The sequence below is a fragment of the Arachis hypogaea genome, chromosome 13 (assembly GCF_003086295.3).
Source record: "Arachis hypogaea cultivar Tifrunner chromosome 13, arahy.Tifrunner.gnm2.J5K5, whole genome shotgun sequence".
In the NCBI taxonomy this organism is placed as follows: domain Eukaryota; kingdom Viridiplantae; phylum Streptophyta; class Magnoliopsida; order Fabales; family Fabaceae; genus Arachis; species Arachis hypogaea.
Genome location: NC_092048.1, coordinates 133863173 through 133886711, shown reverse-complemented (window position 1 = coordinate 133886711; position 23539 = coordinate 133863173). Strand labels below are relative to the sequence as shown.

General features: G+C 32.1%; 3 protein-coding genes across 3 annotated transcripts; all 3 read left to right on the top strand.

Annotated features, from left to right (window-relative positions):
- The first annotated feature begins 5899 nt into the window (after positions 1-5899).
- LOC112733775 (protein REVEILLE 2) lies at positions 5900-9369 on the top strand. The gene is made up of 6 exons (XM_025782859.3): positions 5900-6748; positions 7201-7335; positions 7441-7552; positions 7682-7743; positions 7893-8288; positions 8415-9369. Exons 1-6 carry the CDS (start codon positions 6737-6739, stop codon positions 8772-8774), a joined length of 1077 nt encoding a protein of 358 aa, XP_025638644.1. The 5' UTR covers positions 5900-6736; the 3' UTR covers positions 8775-9369.
- A 2391-nt stretch (positions 9370-11760) lies between these two features.
- Positions 11761-14488, top strand: LOC112733772 (expansin-A13). Its single transcript, XM_025782855.3, has 2 exons — positions 11761-12908; positions 13991-14488. The coding sequence occupies exons 1-2, from the start codon at positions 12367-12369 to the stop codon at positions 14298-14300; spliced, it is 852 nt and encodes a 283-aa protein (XP_025638640.1). The 5' UTR covers positions 11761-12366; the 3' UTR covers positions 14301-14488.
- Positions 14489-15006: 518 nt separating this feature from the next.
- LOC112733773 (glutathione S-transferase U19) lies at positions 15007-16511 on the top strand. The gene is made up of 2 exons (XM_025782856.3): positions 15007-15508; positions 15933-16511. The coding sequence occupies exons 1-2, from the start codon at positions 15191-15193 to the stop codon at positions 16275-16277; spliced, it is 663 nt and encodes a 220-aa protein (XP_025638641.1). The 5' UTR covers positions 15007-15190; the 3' UTR covers positions 16278-16511.
- The last annotated feature ends 7028 nt before the right edge of the window (positions 16512-23539 follow it).

The window sequence follows — 23539 nt, the reverse complement described above, 5'->3', positions numbered from 1 at the left end:
GATTGATCTATCCGGAAACGTGATTTGTTTGAGGTAGAAATTTATATGCATTTGTTTTTATATAAAATTGATAATTAAGGGCGATTAGATTACATATTAAATTATTTAACTGTTTTTAATTAATAATTTTATATAAAGATAAGTATACGCAAATTTTTACTTTTGTTTGAATAATAGTCATTTTCTAAAATCTTGTGTATATTTTAAAATAAATTATTGGACTAGATACAAGAAAAAAAAATGTTGGGCTAATAAAATGAAAAATATTAAATGACTAATAAATTTATTTTTATTTTTATTTTACTTAATATTAATTAATTTGTTATTTTCACTAAAAGTATTATTATTGTGCATTTAATTTGTGTTTTTTTTTTAGATTTTATGAAAAAAATTATTTTGACTGTTTTATCTATTTTTTTAAATTTTAAACATAAAAAATATTAAAAATAAAACACAAACTATGCGCACTTAATTCTCTCGTATTTTGCATAAAATAATTCAGCTTGTACACCAGGATGAGAGAGGATTCGAGTAAAATCTCTCAGAGCCTGAAAATAAAGATAAACAAGAGCTTATTTAGAATTTAGTTAGTATATCATGTCATCAAGTTCACTAAGAGCAATATTATATGATTAATAAAATTTATTATTTTTTATTAATATTTTATATTTTAAATATTAAAATTTTTAAATTTTAGATATTAAAACTTAACTCTTAATATAAAAATTAATTATTAATTAAAAATATTGACTAATATTAATAAAAAGTATTGTCACATTAATCATTTTGCACTTTTTATTATATGGAGTAGTAGGAGTGACAATATATATTTTATCTGCAGATATCTGATCTCTTACTTATGTATATATTGTAGGTGCTGAATCAAAAACTTTTAATTTAGTGTAAAAAATTTTAACCATTAAATTAAGATCATTAATTAATAATTTCACACTTTTATTTATATAAAAATTAATTTTATTTTAGTGATATATAAATACAACATTATATCACATTATTTTTGTGTTTGTATTATTAATTTAAGTAAAAATTTTTATATAAAATTGAACATTTGATAATTATGTTATTTATGAGACGATTATATTGTTTGTTGGGTGATTATATTATTTGTATTAAATTTTTAATTTATATACTTATTAAGTTATATAATAATATTACATATTTATAAAAATTCGCAAATAAAATCGTATACACCCGTGAGTTAAATGCAAATAGAATTAGAATTAGGTTGTTTTCAATCTATAAATAAAATAGGATTGAATTTTAATAACAAATTTAATCTATAAATAAAATTATGATTGAGTTCAAATCCTATTTAGCCAATGTTACCCCCTAATGTGGAAGGCTCACCCACCGGCCACGGCTCCACCTAAGGCATTTGTAATCACGATATTGTAGCATAGCCATAACTACTCCATCCGATATTCTTTAAATATATAGCACAATTATATGTTATTCATTTTAGATATCTTTACAAGTATATCGTATCCCTAAGCTAATGACACCACCATTGGCTGGCTCAATTCCAAACTCTCAATCTTCACACTCAACTTTAATTCTGTGTTTCGGTATTTCAAGTAACTTGAGTACTCGACGCAGCATGTCTTAGGTAGCGTTTGGTAGAGAGATAGAGATGAAAAGAATGGGATTGAGAGATTAAGATTAAGAAATATAAATTAAAATAAATTTTAGTATTTTGTTTGGTATAAAGTGGGAGATAGAAATTAAAACAAAAATAAAATTCTAATTTAATTTGTACAAAGGGTAAAATTGAAATTAATTAATTGAAATAAGGATATTTTAGGTATAAAATATTATTAAAGTTCTAGTCTCCATCTCTAAAAATTTTAGTTTTTCTGTGTCCCTACTTTTTAGAGATACTGAAATACTGAAATTTTAGAGATAAAGACAGAAATTTTAATACCAGTCTCTAAACCAATAAACATAATACTGAATCTCAATCTCTTAGTCTCTATCTTAGTACCTCAAAACAAATGTTACGAAATCTTAACCGAACCAAACGCATTATTTCTATAATATGAAATACAATGCACTACCTAATTATGAAAATGATCGAAGGGTATATAGTTTGAAATTAAAGGGAGTCATAATTGTTTTTTTCTTTTAATGTGTTGTAATTCTTAATTATTATTAAAATAAATAAAAATTTTTAGATATAATAAATTTATAATTATAAATATTAAATTAAATAAAATAAATTTATATTATTGTTTTTCTAGCGTTACTCCCTAATTATTGCTAGGTGCTAACTCTTTAAGTATTCGCGGCCAATATCAAACGATTAATTTCTAATCGGTTTGACTCTGACATGCTTAATGAAACTAAAGTGAAAAATTATTTAAATATAATGCTAATAAATTTTACTTTAGTGTTTTTATTTTTTAATTAGTAGAAACTATAATAAAAATAGTTATTTCTCAAAATAGTAGTAGCTGTTATAATGGAATAACACAAACTAGTTTGAGTTAGTACAGTGGTAATAATTAGTTCATTTGTCTACTTTAATAAAATACAAATAGTTCGAATTCTGTCTTATATATAAGGTAAGTTATTGGCCAGCACAAACCCTTAAATAAAGTTTAAATTTGCGACGAATTAGTCTTTAACTTGTTTGATTAAAAGATATTGTAAAAAAAAATTGCCCTAATTATTCTGATAGTCTATATAATTTATTAAATCTTTATCATTTTAAACTTTATAATTAAATTTTTATATTAAATAAATTGTTTTAATTAAATCATTGCTTGTAATTATCTTTAAGAAAATAACGTAATAATTCTAAAATATTCACATATAAAACATTACAACAATTATTCTTAAATCAATAAATCAAATATAAAAATCAATTTGTAAATAATATTTCATATTTTTTAACAAAAATAGTTAGTAAAAACTTGATTAAAGCAAACATATAACAATAGCAAACGCATACAGCCACTTTAGCAGAACTGACCTATCCTCGGGGTTCTTAACCACTTGGTAGAACTTAGAAGTAATCATGAAAATAAAGCCACAGTATATAATGCTTGAAAACCAACAAAAATAAATTTAAATATAATAAATATATAAATAAATATTATAGTATAAAATTATAAATATTATATTATATAAAATAATTTTAAATGTTTTCTTTTAACATTACTGATATATTATATTAAAAAATTTTCAAATATATTAGTATACATTAATTTTAATTATAAAAAATATATATAATATATATAATTAAAATTAACAATTAAAAATTACTAAAACATCGGTGTATCGATATCCTTGAAAACTTTCCTATTATATATATCTCTAAAGCTAAAGTAGAAAAAGTATCAAGAAATCCCACTTTAGGGAAGAGTTTAAAAGCCAAGGGTTATCAATCATCATTGTCAAATTAAAGGCAAAGCAACAATAAAACCCAGTCAATCACCTCAAAAGCAAAAACAAAGGACTGAAACTCAACAACGTGTCCCGGCTATTTCAAGCGTCAGAACAACATCAATATGGCTTCATTAATGCTAATCAAGATTCAGACACCAAACCAATGGATTAAATTATTAAAATATACTCAGCCTGAAATTTACCCATGATGATATTGATTGTCACTTTTATTTTAACAATATTATTTTTTATAAATTTATATTATATAAATATATAATACAAAAAATAACGTTAAATAAAATAACATTATAAAAATAAAAGTAATATTATCATTTTTTAATTTTACACAATACGTTTAAAATAAAGACCGATCTTTAATTTAAAAGCAAATTGAACCTATATAAAAAACACTTGTTAATATTAGTAGGAGTTTAATTTCCATGATGTGATAAATATAAAATATTTTTGCATTGTTCTCAAATTATACATTTACATTTGTTTGAGTTTTAATATTACAATGATTAAGACAACTGTCGCTAATATAATAATTTTGAAAACTCATTTTTCTTATATTTATTTTATATCGTTATACTTATTCATCTTATGAAAGTATGAAACAAAAGTCATATATTTTTTTAAATGATAACTTAATAAGAATTTTGTTAATAAGTTGTATAAAAGAAACTCATAAAAATGATAATGATAATCATATTTTACTTCTAAAACACTTACTAGTAAAGCTAATATAACAATAATATATAATTAAATTAAATAACATAATGAGTCCACAAAAAAGATTAGTCACACTACTAGACAGTTCTCTTCCTCTTCAGCACAGACACTGCGTTGGGCCTCATTTTTAGCGCTGATTGCAGCCTTCCACTCTCACCTACACCTGGCATTGCCTAATACTTACCCTCTACCGTTTTCTAATTTAATTTAATTAAATTAAAAACCCCAAATAGAAACGTGTGGCCAGAGAATTTTGAGCTTAATAAAAAATGAGAAAAGAAACGAGTGGTCTAGAACGAACTCTATTTTCTTTCCACTGTGACACGTGGCGTTGTTTCTTAAGTGTGACGGCATGTGGCTGTGACGTGGCCAAAAGCGCAAGGGTCCCTCTGACCCTCTTTTATTTTCGATCCACAAATCATGCATGGCTTCGCCAACCCACACTCTTCTTAATTTTCAGAGGCTCAAGATATTTTAGCCTAAAAAATATCCTCACATTAATAATATAATGAATCCAATTTTATTTTATTTTTTTATATCATTTATCTTTTTTTTTTTCAATTACAATATTTATCCATGTGATGTCTGTACTGCACCATTTGCACAGCTCTGGCTCATTCAGTCACTCTCGATTCTATTTGTGTTTCTCAATTCCTTCTTTCCTAGCATAGTTTTCTGTTTAACTTTTTATCATATTGTATTTTATATTTTAGGCTTTATTTTGTGAAATTTTCACATTAAAAATTTAACGGAAAAAAACTATATTCATTTTATTTATCTTAATAAAAGTCACAAAAAAAATAAACACATCTAATAATCTACATGGCAAAAATGACGACATACATCTTAAATAAAAAAACTATTCATATTTATGATTGGATGAAAGATTTTGACATTTTTATACGGAGAAAATATAACAAAAAGTCAAAACTACTATAAATAAGTAAGAAATATAAATAAAATTTTGTGTGCACATAAAATTAAATTTTATAATTTACAAAATTTTTAAATTAATAAATAATTAATCCAAACACTCTTGATAATTTAATGAAGAAATTATATCTTTGGATGATGAATAATAGATATTCTTAATTATCAGATCTTTCTCAAAATATACACAACATAATAATAATAATAATAATAATAATAATAATAATAATAATAATAATAATAATAATAATAATAATAAAGAAGATAAGGAGAATATTTGATGGGAGACGGATAAATATAAAATCGTGACATTTATCTGTTTTGAAAATTAGGAAAACAACTTCGGCCACAACTTATTTGTTCAGGCAAATAAATGGACACACGTGGCACGCCCAAAGCCGCGCGTAGCAAAATTTGGCGCGTGCGGCTTTATCCACAGTCTGCTTCCTCCGCCCACCGAAGTAAAACAAAATTTCCGTTTTTCAAAAAAGCGAGGAACCTACGCCACCACTGAACGCCACGTGTGCGCAAACTCCTTTGACATGAGCCACAAGATTCCTTTGAATTCTCGAGATTTCGATGTCGGAATAATAAAACGAGTTTAGTTAATAATTGTCTTTTTAATTGCTAAAAATATGAATTTAAAAATGTTTTAAAATGCTATATTTTTTGTTCATTTGTATACTTAGTATTACAGAAAAATATTTTATTAAAAAAAATTTCTTCAGTTTACATTATTGGAATTTTAAAAAGTATTTTTATTTATATATTTTTTTGAAAATACCTTTAAAATATTTATTAATACTGTTTTTAGAATATTTAAAAAAATATGACTTTTTTTCCAAGTAAAATGAAAATAGAAATCAAACATCTGACGTGTCACCACTCACCACCTCCTTGCCCCTTTTTCTTTTTCGTTTTTTTCTCACAACCATGAGAGCCACTCTCTTCAGAGTCAGAGATTTCACTTGTAACTTCCATCTTCCTCTTCTCTTCACTTCTTCTCCTCCTAACGTTTCAAAGCTTAGAACTTTCTCTCTCTGTAGTTTACACCAAACAATTTTGGTTATTTCTCATCGGAGTGTGTTTAGGAGCTTGATTACATTGATCACCGGTGCCAATTCACGACGAGTTTGGTTGCTCCGGTGATCGAAAAAAAGAAACCCGCTGTTTTCTATTTCTGCCTGCAAGGTGTTTGTGAATATCTCCTCCTATTGTTTTTGCTTATTTTCCCTCACAATTTCCTTCAATTTTTGGTGACTCATTCCATTTCCGCTTTTCTATATTGCAAACAAGATTCTGATGAGTTTTCTTGGTTCTCTGTACAAAAGGATCCAGATTTGTGTGGATACTATTGTTTTTTCATGAACATGCTTTGTAGTGCGGGATCACCGGATCTTATAGCCAAGAGGGTTCTGTATGTAGTTTTTTAGCTGAAAATTGGTGTTTGATGAAAGTGGTGAGACATGGAACTGGGGAAGAAGGTCCTTTTTTCTGTACAAAATTTGTTCATTTGATTGTTTATGTAGACCATACTATTGTTGGGTGGGGATTTGAGTAAGCAAAGAGTGGCTTTTTGGTGTCTGTTGTTTCTGTCTTTGGGCGAGGGAAGACAAAGTTGAAGAAAGCTTGGCACTTTTGAGTTTGAGCACTGATTTCTGCAGTTATGGCCATTCACGTACGTATAAAATTTTCCCTGCTATATCCTTTTTTTGGCCTTCGATGGAAACAATAATAGATAATTATACATATTATCATAGTCTCATGTTCATGTGGAAGTTGAAATTGTCAATGGTAGCAGAGTTTTGACAAAATGATGGGAAACATAGGACTCTAATGTTATGGTTTTTCGGTTTTCAAATGTCAAATATACATGGGTTTCGTTCCTTCACGATAGTGTAAATTTTAAATGATTCGCCCCAAGAAACAATTTATTAGGAGCAGGAACCTGCTTTGCTTTCCTCCCTTTTAGAGAATGCAGAAGCTTTCATTACTGATTAATTTTTGGAAGTATTTTCACGTGAAGTGAAGAATTTTCGTGGAAGATTAATGACTGGTGGATAAATGATTTCCTGTTATGAATTAATGATCACATTATAACTATATACATGCTGTTTGAATCTAATGTAGGATCAAAATCGAGTTACCACATCACAGGGTAGTCCTCCAGTGGGAAATGAAGTATCTTCGGGTTCTGAACTGAATTCTGTTACAGATATTCAACTCAAAGACCAGTTTTCAACCACAAATGATGGTGCTCTCAAGGTTCTCCCTAGATTCTCATCTATTTGTGGCTTTGGCATGTTAAGATTTGATTTTTGTGTGCTGGCGTCATCTTTGTTTTGATCAAGTTTCTCTCTACTTCAATAGGTGAGGAAACCGTACACCATCAAGAAACAAAGAGAGAGGTGGACGGATGAAGAGCACAAGAAGTTCCTTGAGGCTTTAAAGTTACATGGCAGGGCCTGGCGTCGTATCGAAGGTATCATTAATTTTCAAACTTCATTTTCTATGGAGTGTATACTATTAGGATTTTAGCCAAAGAAAGATATAAGTAAGCATTAAAGAAGTTTGTTCTAAAGTTTTGGAGTCCTCTATTGTTTCACCACAGAACATGTTGGCACAAAGACTGCTGTTCAGATTCGAAGTCATGCTCAGAAGTTTTTTTCTAAGGTTTACTGCTCTATTCTAGTAACCATAAAGTATGCTTGGATGTTAATGACCACTATGTATCCAAAATAATATCTTCTTTGGTATTGAAGGGTTAACTAATCTATGCTTGAATTCACTTTAATTCTTTCTATGTTATATATTCATGGCAGGTTCTCCGTGACTCTAATGGTAAGATTATCAACTCTGCAGAGTCAATTGAAATTCCTCCTCCAAGACCAAAACGAAAGCCGATGCATCCTTACCCCCGTAAGCTAGTAGGGACTCCTAATAAAATAACTTCGGTCAAAGAGCAGCCGAAGAGGTCTAATTCTCTGAAGTCACAAGCAGATTTTGATCAAGAGAACCAATCTCCCAAGTCAGTGTTAACTGGGGTTGGTTCAGACAGTCATGGTTCCTCAGATTCAGATACACCTAACGGAAGCTTATCCCCAATGTCATCCGTTAGCGGGGTCAATTCAAGCGGCTTTACACTTGTGGAACCCAAAACCCCATCCGAGGAAGCTGGACTAAATGCCGATTCAGCTCACAATGAGAACCCTCTTGTGGTACTTACAATTCCAATTCATTCTATTGACTCCAATATTAATACTATGTCATATTGACAATCCTTAGAAAAAGATATATGATGCCATATTCTTTTCCTTTTCTATTTTGTTTATCGTAACATCCAGATATCCCAGAAAGAAATCAAAGCAAGCATGGTAGAAGAATCATTTGGTCAGACTGTAAAGCTTTTCGGGATGACTCTATCGGTAACAAACACATGCAGACCCTCACCTCCATCAATTGAGGCATGCAAACCAATACCCGTACACATAAATGTGCATTGCTTTGGCAAGGGGGAAGGAAAATCGGAAATTCCTAGCCATATTGTTCCAAGCGAAACTAGAGCAACATCCAAGCTAAGGCCTAGAATGAGAACTGAAACCTGTGGGAGAGGTTTTGTCCCATATAAAAGGTTCATGGCTGAGAGAGAAAAAAACCACTCTTCCACTGATAGGGAAGAGCAAGGCATCCGGCTTTCATTATAGTTCCCTCCAATGAGATCATATTCAAAGCAGGTTTTTCCTTTGAGAGATGCGCTAGCTGGAAGTATCAGGATTTGGGATGAGTAGAAAAGATAAGAGTAGCTGAAATTTTTGACATTTGTGCTACATACTTGAAGTGCAAGTTGTTCATATCCACAAACCTGCCTTTACTTTCTTTTTCATATATATAGCTCCAGGACGACCTTTTATTTTCCATTTTACCATGGTCGGGATAGGCTTTCTATTGAGCCTCCTTTTACCCCCTTCTCTCTTCCTAATTTCAACTGTGAATTATCTAGTGTTTGTATCTTTCAGTTGGTCCTCATAGAAGTGTTCCTCGTTAAGGTACATATCTTGTTCATAGGCTTTCAGTTTTTACCAACAAGGCATCTCTTGTGGGTTGTTAAAGAGGAGTTATCCGATGTTGGCTTATGTAGACAAAGTCCATGAGGTAGTTTACCATCTGCCAACAAATTTTTCAGTCTGTTTTTGTAACCTTAAGGGTGCACTTTTTAAGGACCTGGTGTGTTCTTGTGTTTCTTCACACGTACACTTTTCCTTTCTCTTCAACTCCTATTTTATTTGTTTCTGTTTTTCATCTTCTCCCTCTCTTGGATGTTATAAATAGGTATGTCAATGTCTTTACATCTTGACCATTATCATGTCATTGTTATGATGAAAGATGTTATTTTCATGTGAAGTTGATAGTTAAAAATCGTTATATGATCTAAGATAATTTAATCAAACTTGTGAAATTATCAAATAATTTTCAAATATCAATTTCATATTAAGACAATTACATGTGAATTTTTACCTATTAGGAATCATATAAGCAAATGAGTCAAAAGCATATGGTTGATTATATGTATCTTGGCTTTTGGAATTTTCTCTATTCTATGTTATTTTGAAATGAATGGTCTTAGACTGTTAGTAATAATGGGTTTGCCTCATTTTTCTAACATTTCTAGAACGTAGGCGGGTGGCAAATGAGAAAGTCTGTCCTGTCCTACCAAAAGCCCGTTAAGCTGTTCTAATCCACCTAGTAAGGCGGTCTTGAATTTTTTCCTCGTCCTGTCTAACAGCAGGTTGACGGGTTAAGCCCATAAATATTTTTTTTATAAATCATTAAATATTAAATAATATATATAATTTCACAATCATTTTAATAAATTTAAAATTTTTAAAAATATAAAAAAAATTATAATTTTTAAATTCACAAAAATTAAAATTTTTATATTATAAATATATAATAAATATAATCATAAACTAAATTTTTTAAAATAAAATAATAAAACTAATATTATCCAAAGTAAAACAAATATTATTTAAAATATATAATTAAACATCTTCAAGTTTATAATCATAGATCAATAATATCATAAAAATTTATAAAAAAAAAACATCTCTGTACAAAAAAATACCTGACCTGTCAAAAAAGTCTGTCCCACCCTGTCGAAGTCCGTCAAAACCCATGGATTAGATTGTGTGGGTTAGACGGACTTTTAAGATTGGTGGTTTCAAATTTTTAACCTACCCATCTTCTTTTGTGGATTAGACAAATTTGGACCCATTTGTCACCCCTAAACATAGCCCTTCTATGACCACTAGCAAGTAGCAACACATATGCAGTCTAGCAGTCGTGTTGCAGCGTAGTTTTTGGATCCTATACAATTTTTTTTATGAATTTTATTATTTGAGTAAAAGATAAATAGGTTTCTGACCTTTTTTTTCGCAGATATTTTCGTCTTTGACCATTGAAAAATACTTTAAGTCACTAACGTCCTTAAAAGTTGGACGGATTAGTCCCTCCGTCGAAATCTCCCGTCAGACCCAACGGAAAAACTTGTCACGCGTACACGTCGCCTGACAGATTTTCCACTCACGCGTACGCGTTGACATGAATTCTCAGCTTCACCATAAATTCTCCACTTTGCATACTGTTTCCATTTCTTTCAAGCCATTTTTGCCTTCAAAACTTTAAAACACTCAAATAAACATATCAAGGCATCGAGTGGGAGAAAAGTAAATTAAATTCAGCAATTTAGGATATGTTTAGCTTAGCGTTTGAAGCATCAAATGTAGGTTTAGTTTTTTTTTTAAGTTTCACTTTTTAGTTTGGCTATTTTTTCTTCTTCTAAACGTAAACGTGGTTCTTCTTGTCAACCTAAGTTTAGCCAAATCTAAAAATGATAGCTTTTGCGTTTACATTTTCACATTAGATTGAAATTTATTTTCTATCTCATTGTTCATATAATTAATTTTATTTTTTTTATAATATTTTTTCTTTAGTACTCTCTCATGGATATTATTATTCTTTATAAAATTCTTATTTTTTGTTTATATACATTTTTTACCTATTATTTTTTTGTATAGAATAATAATAGTAAAATTATAGCATACTAAAAAATATCTATATAAAAATATCATAAAAAATTTTTAGATTTATTTCCATCATTGTCAAGATAAATATTTAATTTTTATTATTTGTAGTACTCTCTTTAATAATTGTAATTCTCCTGTACTATATTTTAGTATAATTTTTTTTATAATATAAATTATGATCTCATTAAAAAAGAAAAATTAAATAAAATATTAACCATAGGTAATAATATAATCATAAACGTTGGATTCCAAAATAATATTAAGAATAAGATTATTGAGAGTATTGGAATAAGAGTACAATGTAAAAGAATACTAAATTAACATTTTGATATACAATGCAAGGCTATGATGACGAAAAAAAAAAGCCGACAAAAAATGTTATTAATAACGACTTTTAACTTTGAGAGCAGTTTTATCATGGTAACTTTTTTTAATCATGTAGAGGTTGTATCATTCTTACTTTTCTTACATTCGATGCCTTTGATATGTTTGTTTGAGTGATTTAAAGTTTTAAAGGAAAGAATGACTTGAAAGAAATGGAAAAAAATATGCAAGAATTTATGGTGAAGTGGAGAATTCATGGCAATGCGTGAGTGGGAAATCTGTCAGGCTACGCGTAAGCGTGATCCAAGCGTACGCGTGAGTGGAAAATGTATTTTTCAATGATTAAGGACGAAAATGTCCACACAAAAAAAGTCAAGAACTTATTTATCTTTTATTTTTATTATTTTGTATTCTAAACACACATTTTAAAAATTATAAATTAAAAAAAATATTATTAATAATCTTATTATATACGATATTAGGTAAATCTTTTTATATTAAAAACTTGGGATGAAAATTAATAAATGGCATGAAAAGCATGGGTTTTAGTGCTTCTACAACTACTACTAGAGGTTATATCAGATTAAAATGCAATCATGGTTATCCCCCTTGGTAGGAGACTAGGAGTAAAAGTGAGTAACTTCTGATTGTTTTACTGCTGGTGGGAAAGTCAAATAAAAATTGAATGGCAGCTGCCAGTGAGTTACTGTTCCTTTATCCAAGAAAAAAAGGGACTCGAAAGCAGTGGTATAAAATGAGGGTTCAAAATGGGGATGAGTGGGGATGGAGACGAAGTAGTAATAATTTTGCGACCATCATTATTTATCATCGTCACGATTCTCAAGTTGGGGAACCCTAAAACCTTCAAACTAGACACGAAAGGAAGCAAATGCAAATCTCACTATCTACTATACTCGCCATCTTCTCCATCACACTAGTAATTCTCACTTCACCATCCACCTCTCTCTACTATTCTCCTTCACCTCCGGCGGCGCCGTTTAACTCTTCTTCCCATTCTTCTCACTTTTCTCCTCCTTATGCGGAATGGCTGTCCGCACACGCCACCTACTACACCCCCGCCAATTCCACCGACGCGCTTGGAGGCGCCTGCGGCTACTCTGACGGCACTGGTGCGGCGGCCGCGGCGATCCTCAGCCACGCGGTGTTTGAGCAGGGGCAGATCTGTGGTGCGTGCTTCGAGCTGCGGTGTGCCGAGGAGGATTCTCCGTTCGACCGTCGGTGGTGCATCCCCGGAAGGTCGGTGATGGTAACGGCGACGGACTTCTGTGCACCTAATTACGGGGTCGACGCCGACGAGGAGAGTGGCGGCGGGAGGTGCAACCCTCCGAAGCAGCACTTCGTGGTCCCCATTGACACCTTCGAGAAGATCGCGATCTGGAAGCAAGGGAACCTGCCGGTACAGTATCGGAGGTACCTACTGGCTACTGTGCTAATCTACTCTTCTTTTTTTTTTTTCTTAATTATTATTCAACCTGCATAACAGTAAAAAATGTCACACTAAATATTAGTTAAAACAATACGTAACTAGTAATTTTAAATCTTCGAAATCAGATATCAGCCTGCTTAGATAAGCCTGCGTTGTCCTGGTATTTGTGTTATTATTATCTGCTGCCTCATAGATTATGGTTTGGTTAAAGTGTGTATAACTTTTTGGTTGGATATGATTTGGTTTTCATCAAACTAGGGATTGGCGTTCACTTTCCGCTAAAAGTTCATTATCAATTATAGAAGAGCCAATGCCCAGGGCATCTAGATCCGTAACGTATAGGTTTCTTAATTTATTCTATTCATTATTCTAGTTTAATATTTGAGCGTTTCTCTTCTCGTAAGAGTGAACTCCTCAAATACGTGAGGTAGATTCAAAATAATTTATATTATGAGTTTAATAATAAAGCTTATTTTTGTCTCTTTTTTTGGGTATTAGAAGGGGCAAAAAGCCCATTTTGGTATTAGTAGTAGGTTCTCAGAAGCTTATTTTTTGTCTTTATAAACATAGTTTGATCCATTTTGTTTGTAGAACTTTTATTTCGGTCTTTTATTTTTTTCCTTTCGGTTTACTTTTGGTCTTATATTTGTGACAGTTAAAAATTTATTTGGGGCCCGGGGCCCAAAGTAGAAGCATCTGGGCAGATCTATAGATCTAGTTAACGGTTTTAATTGTCTAGACAATTGATCAAAGAAAAAAAATGTAAGTCCAGGAGTGTTTCCTGACAAAAAAATTGGCTCATAAATATATTAACAATGAAGCATTTTAGGAAACTAAAATTAAAAACAAAAGAGTGTTGATTCAATTGTAAGACAAAATACAAAATGTTAGTTACTTTATATTTATTTTTAAGAATTATATTGACATACTATGAAATTTATTAGATGATTTAGTACTATATAAAATATCATAGACGGATCTTGATGTTGTTGAATGTAATCGGTTGGTTTATGTTACATTGTTACTTATTAAGCATATATATGTTTACTGTTTCTGTTTGGCGCAGGATAAAGTGCAGAAGGGAAGGAGGAATCCGATTCACGATCGCTGGTTCTGGGATCTTCATTTCTGTGCTGATCAGCAATGTGGCTGGGACAGGAGACATTGTTGCCGTGAAGGTTAAGGGTTCAAGAACTGGCTGGCTTCCTATGGGGAGGAACTGGGGCCAAAACTGGCATGTAAGCGCCTTACTACAGAACCAACCTCTTTCTTTCGAGGTTACTGCCAGTGATGGTGTCACACTTACATCTTACAATGTTGCTCCCAAGCATTGGACCTTTGGACAAACCTTTGAAGGCAAGCAATTTGAGTCTTGAACAACAAAACTTGTTTCAAGGGTATTCTACTAGTCTCATTCGTTTCTCCTTAGAGGACTATTTGTTATTTGTTATAGTCAATTATATTTATTTCAACACTTCTCCCTTGGGATAACTCTTGGGAGAACACCCAAACATTTATACTCGTCATAAATGATTCTTTCAATGAGACTTGGGCAATATAACTACATGGAGTGTCGCAGATGCAAAATGCATTCATGGGAAGCTGTCTGTAGGGGATGACAAAATAATGGGTATCACATTAGAGAAAGTCACCTTGGAATAAAAAATTTATAAAACTTTAGACTCTCTCAAGTCTCAACCAAATTTCAGAGTATGGTGCCCTCAAGGAGTTATGCTTGCTAGTTACCAAGTACCAATATATTAGTCTAAGTGGAGAACAAATTGAAATTAAGAATCATCATCCTCAAGTAATGAGATATTAAACACAGGTGTGACATATTGTCATAGGATGGACCCTCCTGTTGTAACTTGTAAGTGTCATATAAATATATAATGAGTCTCAATTTTATGTCTACCAATTTTGTAAGTACGATTGTATAAATATCAGTACTTCAATAAAAGTATTCCTTTATAACCCAAAAAGAAAAGGAAAAATAAATCATCTCTTCCAAGATAACATAGGAAGATGCTCACGTACTATGTAAATAAATTATATGGCCGGCTAGCGCATAATATTCCCTCTCCAACGGCGGAAAACCACATAAGTTCTCTTAAAACCAAGAACAAGAACAGCAAGTATGTTTCGTTAACTCCAAGATTTCATAATAAACTCAAGTTTATCGTTCTATATAAACTTACAAACTACTCTCACATTGTGTAACGGACATAGAAAAGCATAATAGCAAATAGAAAGGCAAGAAGCTAAGATGTCAAAGACAAATAATGTTCTGTTGGGATTCCCGACAAGTCCTTTTTGCGGGAGAGTGAAGCTTGCCTTGGCGGAGAAAGGTGTGGCTTATGAGGAAAGGGAGGAGGATTTGTTTGGGGGAAAGAGTGAGCTTCTCCTGAAATCCAATCCAATTCATCAGAAGGTTCCAGTGTTCTTGCATGATGGCAAGCCTTTGCTAGAGTCTTCCATCATTGTCAGCTACCTTGATGAGGTTTTTCCTTCCAATCCACTACTTCCAACTTGTGCCTATGAACGTGCCCAAGCAAGATTCTGGACTGACTTCATTGACAAAAAGGTAAATTTCCTCTGCTCCATAATGGATAAGTTCTACTAACTTCACCTTAGCTTAGGCAATATTACACACCACATCATTTAATTGTATTTTCAACGGTGTTAATAATAAGTGTATGTTACATTTGATTATTGGTTCCCAATGCAATCTTTTCCCTTATATGTAATCTTGCTTAAATCTCAAAAGTGGTTTATACTTTGTACATACTTTTAAACCGTAGGCTTTTTGTGATATTGTTAATTTATTCATTCTTGCTGTGCAGTTAATTGAAAGAAAACCAAAGTTTCTTTATAGATCATATGGATATTGTTCACGTGCTTATGTTTTAGATTAACTAGATGCTTGTTATTATTAAATCTCACAACCACTTAAGAGTCTAGCGTGCATGTCCTTTTGAAGTTAGTTGATATATATGTGTGATTGGTAGGTGTTTGAGACCATGAGGGGTATCTGGCTAAGCAAGGGAGGAGAAGAACAAGAAGTTGCGAAGAAGGATTTCATTGAGATCCTAAAGCAACTAGAGGAAGCTCTTGGGGAGAAGGACTTCTTTGGTGGTGATTCCTTTGGGTATGTTGATGTGATTGCAATCCCTCTCACAACATGGTTCTTGGCATGTGAAAAATTTGGTGGCTTCAAAGTTGAAGACCACTGCCCCAAGATTACAGCATGGATTAAGAGGTGCTTTCAGAGGCCAACTGTGGTCAAATCACTCCCACACCCAGAAAATGTCTACCAGTTTACGACACAGTTTAGGCAGATGCATGGCCTTTGAATATGAAACGAAACCTTAACTCGTATGCATCAGTCAGTTCTCGCTGACCAGAGGACTAGAAAATAATACACAGACTCACATGTGCAGTTATCTTTACGTGAAGTTGATAATTGAGAATTTTTAGATGATTTAACTAAATTGTCATTTAACAATTCTTAATTGACAAGTTCAGATAAAATCAATTGGCTGTGAGTTTTTATCAGAAAATAATTGGGATTTTGTTATAACATTGGGTAAAAAGTATTGTTAATTTTTAAAATTCCACCGTTTTGTGATCCCTGAACCAGTGCAGTTAGCAAAATCCTACTAAGAATAATCAGTTATGAGAGTTGTATGTTGTTTGAGTATCTACTGTCTAGGTTGCTTTTGTGTTATGTTATGCATAAAGATTGAAAATAGGGGTAGTACTTCTTATTTTAAAGCCCCAATAAAATGTTGGGTAATAGCTAGAAATAAAAATTTCCTACTAGGATAACATTTTCCAATTTTATGCTAAAAGTGAATAAAGGAGACTTGGATGTTTTTTTTTTTTTGGTTAATGTCGAGGCCGAAAGCTCAAAAAAACAACAAGGAGATTATAAGGTATTGATCCTTCTGGGTCTAGAGATCGTCATTACTGTTTCACAACAAAAACTAAGTCGCAAAACCCAAAAATATGTCGGAAACAGAAAGCCCAGTTAACCCTAAAAAAAAAAAACTCATTCAAACAAGATTCTAATTGATTATTTTTAAGCCTAAAACTCTTAAACCTCCAACATTCTTAAACAAAATTTATATACCATGCTCCACCAAATTAAATAGGGGAAGAATTGGAGAAAAGTGAACATTTTTTTTTTTAAAAAAAATAAAAATAAAAAGAAGAAGCATTAATACCATACCATATTATCATGCGCATTGATTTATCATGACGATTATATTTATAGTCATTTAAGATTCTATCACGAAAACCAAATTAATAGGAAAAACACAAGTTAGGTAATATTAAGTTATTAACAATTAACTGTATATTTGTACGAGTAGCTAGGTAAAAAGTAAAAACATTTGTCTTGTGTTTTAATTAAGTTTTAAAATTTCATCTACCCAAATAAATATGTTTTCCTTGCAGGCTTGTTGTTAAATTAGGCGGGTCCAATTAAATTTCCCATAAACAGAAGTGAAACAGATAAGATTTTCATAACTTTGGTAATGCGTAAATATCATTCCTTAAATGCAAAATTATGAGCTAGTACTACTTTAATTTCCAGATCTGTTCATGGTAGGGCCATATCAGAATTTAATTAGAGATGATTAAATTTCTATCTTACCACATCAACATTTTAATAAGAATTGATGAGTTTTAATGTAGCATGGTACCATATTAATAAACTCAGTTTATTATGAGTGAAAGTGAATGCAGTCAAAACTTAGTTCCAAATTTTTAATACTACTAAATTTCCATAGTGAACAACATCTGCTATGGAGATGAATTTGGTTCAACTTTACAACCTCATTAGTAATTAAGAAATAAATTGATTACCCAAAATTTTAGTAGCTTTTAAGCTTATAAAAAAGAATCTAATAAGATATTGTATGGTTTCCAAGATGGAAGGTGCAGGGGAAAGAAATGCTTTCCCAAAAGCATAGAAAATGGCAGAGGCTGAAAACAAATCATATCATGTCTGGGTGAAGCAGACAATTCCACAAAAAATGGATCCCACAACAAATGACATGGTAGAGAACTGACAAGGGGATCCATATATATATAGCCCTATGCATGCAGTTAAGTACAAAGCATATGAGCAAAAATTGTAGCATGTCCCCAACTATCTTATAGTTTAGGACAAGGCTAATGTCTTGTTACATCCTCCATAGGCATGTGGTAGCATAGTTTACACATTATATCATTGAATGTGTTCAGGATTATAGGGTTAGTCGAGTAATAAATAACTTCGTCTTTTTCTTTAAATAAAATAATATAAAATCTGAATACCAATAATAAAGAGAAATAGTCACTCTTCTAGTAATTTTGAATCCGAATACCACAAAGAGGGAGATAAAATTTTACTAAGGCAAATTAATAGAATTTGGATATTAGTCCAAAAAGGAAAAATTTTAAAACTAAAACTCTAGAAAAAGAGAGAAAAAGGGGGGGGGGGGGGGGGGGGGTTGAAAACATATCCACATGCCAACAAGAGTACCTCACTTCAAAGTGTCACTCTCAGCAGATGTTCTTTACAATGATGCCATTCACAATTGGTCCATACTCCCCAAAACTGATAAATCTATGAAAATTTTTGGTAGACTAATTAATTTGATCACAGCAAAAGTTGGACTTGAATTCCCAAACTATGGCATTTTAATTAAGTTTGTAATGTGAGTCCTTGAATTGAGTCCCTTTCAAAAGTGCTTTTTGGTGAAGCTACTTTATTGGCCATGTACATGAGATGGGGAAATGAAGGAAAAGAACAACCACAATGCCACAACTAAGCTTTTGAATTGCAATAAAACTTTTGTGTATGTGATTGCCATGAAAGCTCTCTCTTATATCTGTTAGGCAGGGTTGGCTGATTTTTCTTGGAATTTCATTAACCCCCTTAGACTATTGAAGATTCTAATTCAATGCTTATGCGACAAGTCAAAAAAACATTAGCATGTATCTCTATCATCAACAACCACATACAATAAGACGATAAAACATATCATATATATTGTAATGAGACATTGGCATAAGGCTGAGAAAGATCAACTCATTGGTACCTTCATTTCTTAATGTCAGGTTTGGTCAATTTTAAGTTAGATTCTATTCAACATTAATTTCATCTTAATTGGTAGATCAATGGTATAAGATCATCAACGATAAATTCGGACTTTAACCACTAGATGTTATAATCAAGACTAATCAGATGAAGGACATTTTGTACTTATATTATAATTAAGACTAATAAAATGAATTGAAGTGTTATAAGTGCATGCATGATCTCTATTCACATTAAGTGGGTGTGTTGGTCTCTAAGGAAGCACTTTTGATAAACATGTCAAACCACTCCATTGTACCATTAATGATTAGCGGTTTAGCACCATATATCCGAAATTCAATTTTTGCATTTTGCATATTATTATGCTATTATTCTAATTATTTCAAGGTAGTTGCCACTCACTTTCAAATCATTAATAATTTCCCTCCCTCATGACAAACTTATCCCCATTGATGATAAGTCCAACTCATCTGCCTGATTGATATTTTGATCTTCTAATAGTCCCTTTCCCCCTCCATCTGAATTACTGCTCAAGTAATATTGGATGTTGAAATCAAATACATCGATAATAATTAGGAGATAATAATAAGTCTATTTAAATGTAGGTCAGAAAAAATTCTCTTTAGTTTTTTATGATTATGAAAAATCTAGATAACCAATATCTTTTTTGTTAACTATCTCATATAATAGCTAATTTTATTTTAAAAATATGATTTAATAAAATACTAATTTAAATTAGTAAAACGCTGATTCCTCCTAATTATACTCTAATTACACACTACTCCTCCTTTCTATCATGCTCTTCTACGGATCATCACTTCTTTACATTGTGCGCCTCCGTCACTCCTCCTCCCTGCCGTGTCCCTATTGATCATCATTTCACAGCGGACATCGGGACACCAAGTATCTCTGCACCGCGTCCATTGATCACCGTCACCTCCTCTTCACGGTGAACATCGCGGGACCACCTATCTCACCGTCGCGTCCCTCACGCAGCATCACGTCCTTCACTCATCTGATCAGTGAATGACATTTTCAATTGACGAATGAGATTTCAATTTTAATGTTGTAATATTCTTCTGCTCAAAAAATTTGTTAGATAATAATTAAGATTAATCAGTATTATTTAGTATATCTGAATATTTATTATAAAATATTACGTCTTTATGATTTCGATGCATTGACCCTTTTATATTGTATCATTTTATATAATTTAATATACACAAATCCTTTTTTTTACTACTCTTTCTTACCTTTCTAACATGATATCATAATCATAGTATCCTCCTTGAAGATGATAGGTTGATTTAGGTTGATTTTCTTCTAGTGAAATCATCGTACTTTTTATATTTTTTTTTGTGCTATTTTTTCCCTTCTCTTTTGTCAATGCTTTTCTTACCTTACCAATTAACTCATTCACTACTTTCTTATTCTCATGGAGAAACCATATGTTTTTCATCACCTTCCAATAGTTTGTCATCTTTTCGAACTTTGTCACTTTTCAGCATTTTTCCAGCAATTCGCCATCTTTTCAGCAGTTTTGCAGTTGGCCACTCTTGCGGTAGTTCCGTCTGCGCTCTCTTCCGACGGTTCCGTCTGTGTTTTCTTTTGGAACTGTATTTTCTTCTGGCAGTTTCGTCTGTGTTTCCTTCTGGCAGCTCCGTCTACATTTCCTTCCAACAGTTTCGTCTGCACTTCCTTCCAACAATTCCGTTTACGCTTTCCTTGTGGTAGTTCTGTCGGTGTTTTTTTATAGCAATTCTGTCTGCGTTTTCTTGTAGTAGTTCTGTCTGCGCTTCCTTCCGACAATTCCATTTGCGCTTCTTTTTTACGGTTACGTCTGCACCCGTTCTATTAGTTTATGCATTTTTTTATTTCGTTGTTTTAAATCAGTTTCAACTTCAAGTTATTACTTGAGTTTGAGAGGGGATGTTATAGTATAATTAGGACCAATTAGATCAATTAACATTATTTAAGATATATGATTATTTATTACAGGATATTACGTTTTTATTATTTCGATTTTCTCAACACCTATAAATACCCTTCTATATTATATCATTCCATACAACTACAACTTGAATACACACAAATTCTTTTTCTATTATTCTCTTTTACTCTTTCTAATAAGATTGATAAGCATGTGAGTCTTCTTCATTCTCAAGAGATTCATGATGTGTTATTTGTTTTCATTTACTTTTTAATGTACATTCTCAGAAAAAAAGAATCCAAAACCTTTAAAATTTAAACATTCGAAATTTAGGTATAAAAAACATTTGAAATGATATTTTTTTGCAGTTTGTTTTTATTTATCTTTTATTGGACATTTTCAAAAAAATATATATAAAATCTCTAAAATTTAAATATTTAAAATTTGTTATTTTTGGGATGTTCTCAAGGTTGCGAGAACCGGACCGGTCAATAAACTGGTGAGGTCACTGGTTCAATAGTTTACTGGTTCGACCGGGGTTCAACTGGGGTTCAACCAGTTTAATTAAATATTAAATAAAATTATTAAAAAATTTAAAAATAATTTTAAATATATAAATTCAATAATTTCTAATTTAATAAAATTTAAAATTTCACATAATAAATTATCCATAACTTAACATTAGAAGTTCACAAACAACTTCAAACATCAAAGTTTATAACTAAACAACTTCATAGATCATTAAGGAAGAGAAATACAATGATATTAAGAATTTGAAAAGTTCCACGTTCAACTCTTAAGTAACAAGTTTAAAAACAGAGCAATTTCTAGAAATTTGGGTAGCAAGTAGCAGTAAAATATAAGCACATGAATCCAAAAATTGCAATTAACATAAGAAAAGCATGGATTGCATGTACAGAGGCAGCATCAAACTTAATTTCACTAGTATAGTTCAGCAGGGCAGCATGTAGAATCAGGTCACATGAAACAGAAACAACACAGTAATGATCACACCAACATTATTCAGCAAATAAGCAGTATTAAGCCATGTTGGATAATCAAGAACGGAGCAATTATCAGGCCTAGAATCCTCTAACCACAACCTAGCTACCTAACAGCATATATATCTATCTATTCTAACAAACAGAATTATTAAGAACTCCACAGAACATGAACTCCTCCTCTTAGAATCCATAGTATGAGCAAGTGAAGGCTCCAGCAGCTGATCATGGAGTAGAGTTCCACGCCATTCAACCATTCATACACAACTTTTCCCACCAATGGACCGTATAACACATACTGTATTTATCAAATTGAAAACACACAAGTAGTTAGACTTATTCTATATACATAACAGATGTATCACATAATATAATATACCTTGAATAATCCAAAATTCTCCCATGGCCAGCTTGATAAAGGAGCACTACCCATTTCACTGCACTAGGTTCTGCTAGTTTAAGATATTTACAAACCTTGTTAAATGTATGTATAGTATCTTTCTTCTGAGAAAAAACTCTTACTTTTGTAGCTTTCTTTTCTTTCTGTATTCTCCTAAAGCTGAATAGAGTCCCAAAAAACTATGGCAGCCAACGAGCAGAAACTGGAAAAGATCCCAAAACCAAACAATAATGATAATATCAGAGAAGAAGGAAAGAAAACAAAAAAGAACCAATTTCTTAATTCAATATTATGATTAATCAGCAATCTAACTAAAATTAATAACAGAATTAATAAAAGAAAGTAAAGAAACAGAGCAGGAAGCAGGGATAAGGCAGGGGACCTGGAATGTAGCAGAGACAGACTGAAAAATGGAAAGGGGAAGAAGAGTAGAAGTAGTGCCGCCCAGAGTTGATGGTGGCCGGCTGAGCTCGCGGCGGCGCAGAGAGCGGCGCGAGCGGCGGAACAATGCAGGGCAGAGAGATTCAGCTTCTCTCTGTGGCAGTGACGAGAGCTGAGTGGGGGCAGAAGCGTTCGAAGGGAAAAGGAGAGGCGAGAAGAGAAGAGGGAAGGTAAGAATGGTGGTCAGCTTTCCGGACGATGGGTCGCCGGAGACTGCTGTTGTTGGCTGAGAGTGAGACGAGGAGGCGGGGGCTGCTGGCGCCTGGCTGAGAGAGAGAGGGGGGGTTGTAGCACCGTAGTGGGTTAGGTGAGTGAGACTGATGAGAGGGTTAGGTTCGCGTACACCTTTGTCTTTTTTTTTTTTTTAGCCAAAACGACGTCGTTTGGCATTGAAGTTGCAAATCACTAAACCGCCAAAAAATCGGACGGTTCTTCCAATTCGACCGGTTTTTTCACCGATTTTTTACCAGGTGATTTTCTACGTTACTCGGACTGGCTAAGTAACCGGTTCCCAATTTTTTCGGTTAAACCAGCCGGTCCGGTCCGATTTTCAGAACCATGGATGTTCTATTTTCATGTTTTAGATGTTCTTTTTTCTATATTATGGATGTTTCTTTTTGCATGTTTCAGTTGTTATTTTCTCCATATTTTTGAATGTGCAACGTGGTTAGCACCATAGTGTTCCGATGGGTCATGGTGAATGGCATAGACTTCCGATGAGACAGCAATGTTCTTTTGACATAGAGTGAGTGAGG

Bases quoted from the DNA above. Each gene is read 5' to 3' on its own strand.
- LOC112733775 (XM_025782859.3), top strand. The intron at 7,553-7,681 runs GTATCATTAATT...GTTTCACCACAG, and splicing joins GGCCTGGCGTCGTATCGAAG to AACATGTTGGCACAAAGACT. The intron at 7,744-7,892 runs GTTTACTGCTCT...TATTCATGGCAG, and splicing joins CTCAGAAGTTTTTTTCTAAG to GTTCTCCGTGACTCTAATGG.
- LOC112733772 (XM_025782855.3), top strand. From the start codon at position 12,367: ATGCAAATCTCACTATCTACTATACTCGCCATCTTCTCCATCACACTA. The intron at 12,909-13,990 runs GTACCTACTGGC...TGTTTGGCGCAG, and splicing joins CTGCCGGTACAGTATCGGAG to GATAAAGTGCAGAAGGGAAG.
- LOC112733773 (XM_025782856.3), top strand. From the start codon at position 15,191: ATGTCAAAGACAAATAATGTTCTGTTGGGATTCCCGACAAGTCCTTTT. The intron at 15,509-15,932 runs GTAAATTTCCTC...TGTGATTGGTAG, and splicing joins CTGACTTCATTGACAAAAAG to GTGTTTGAGACCATGAGGGG.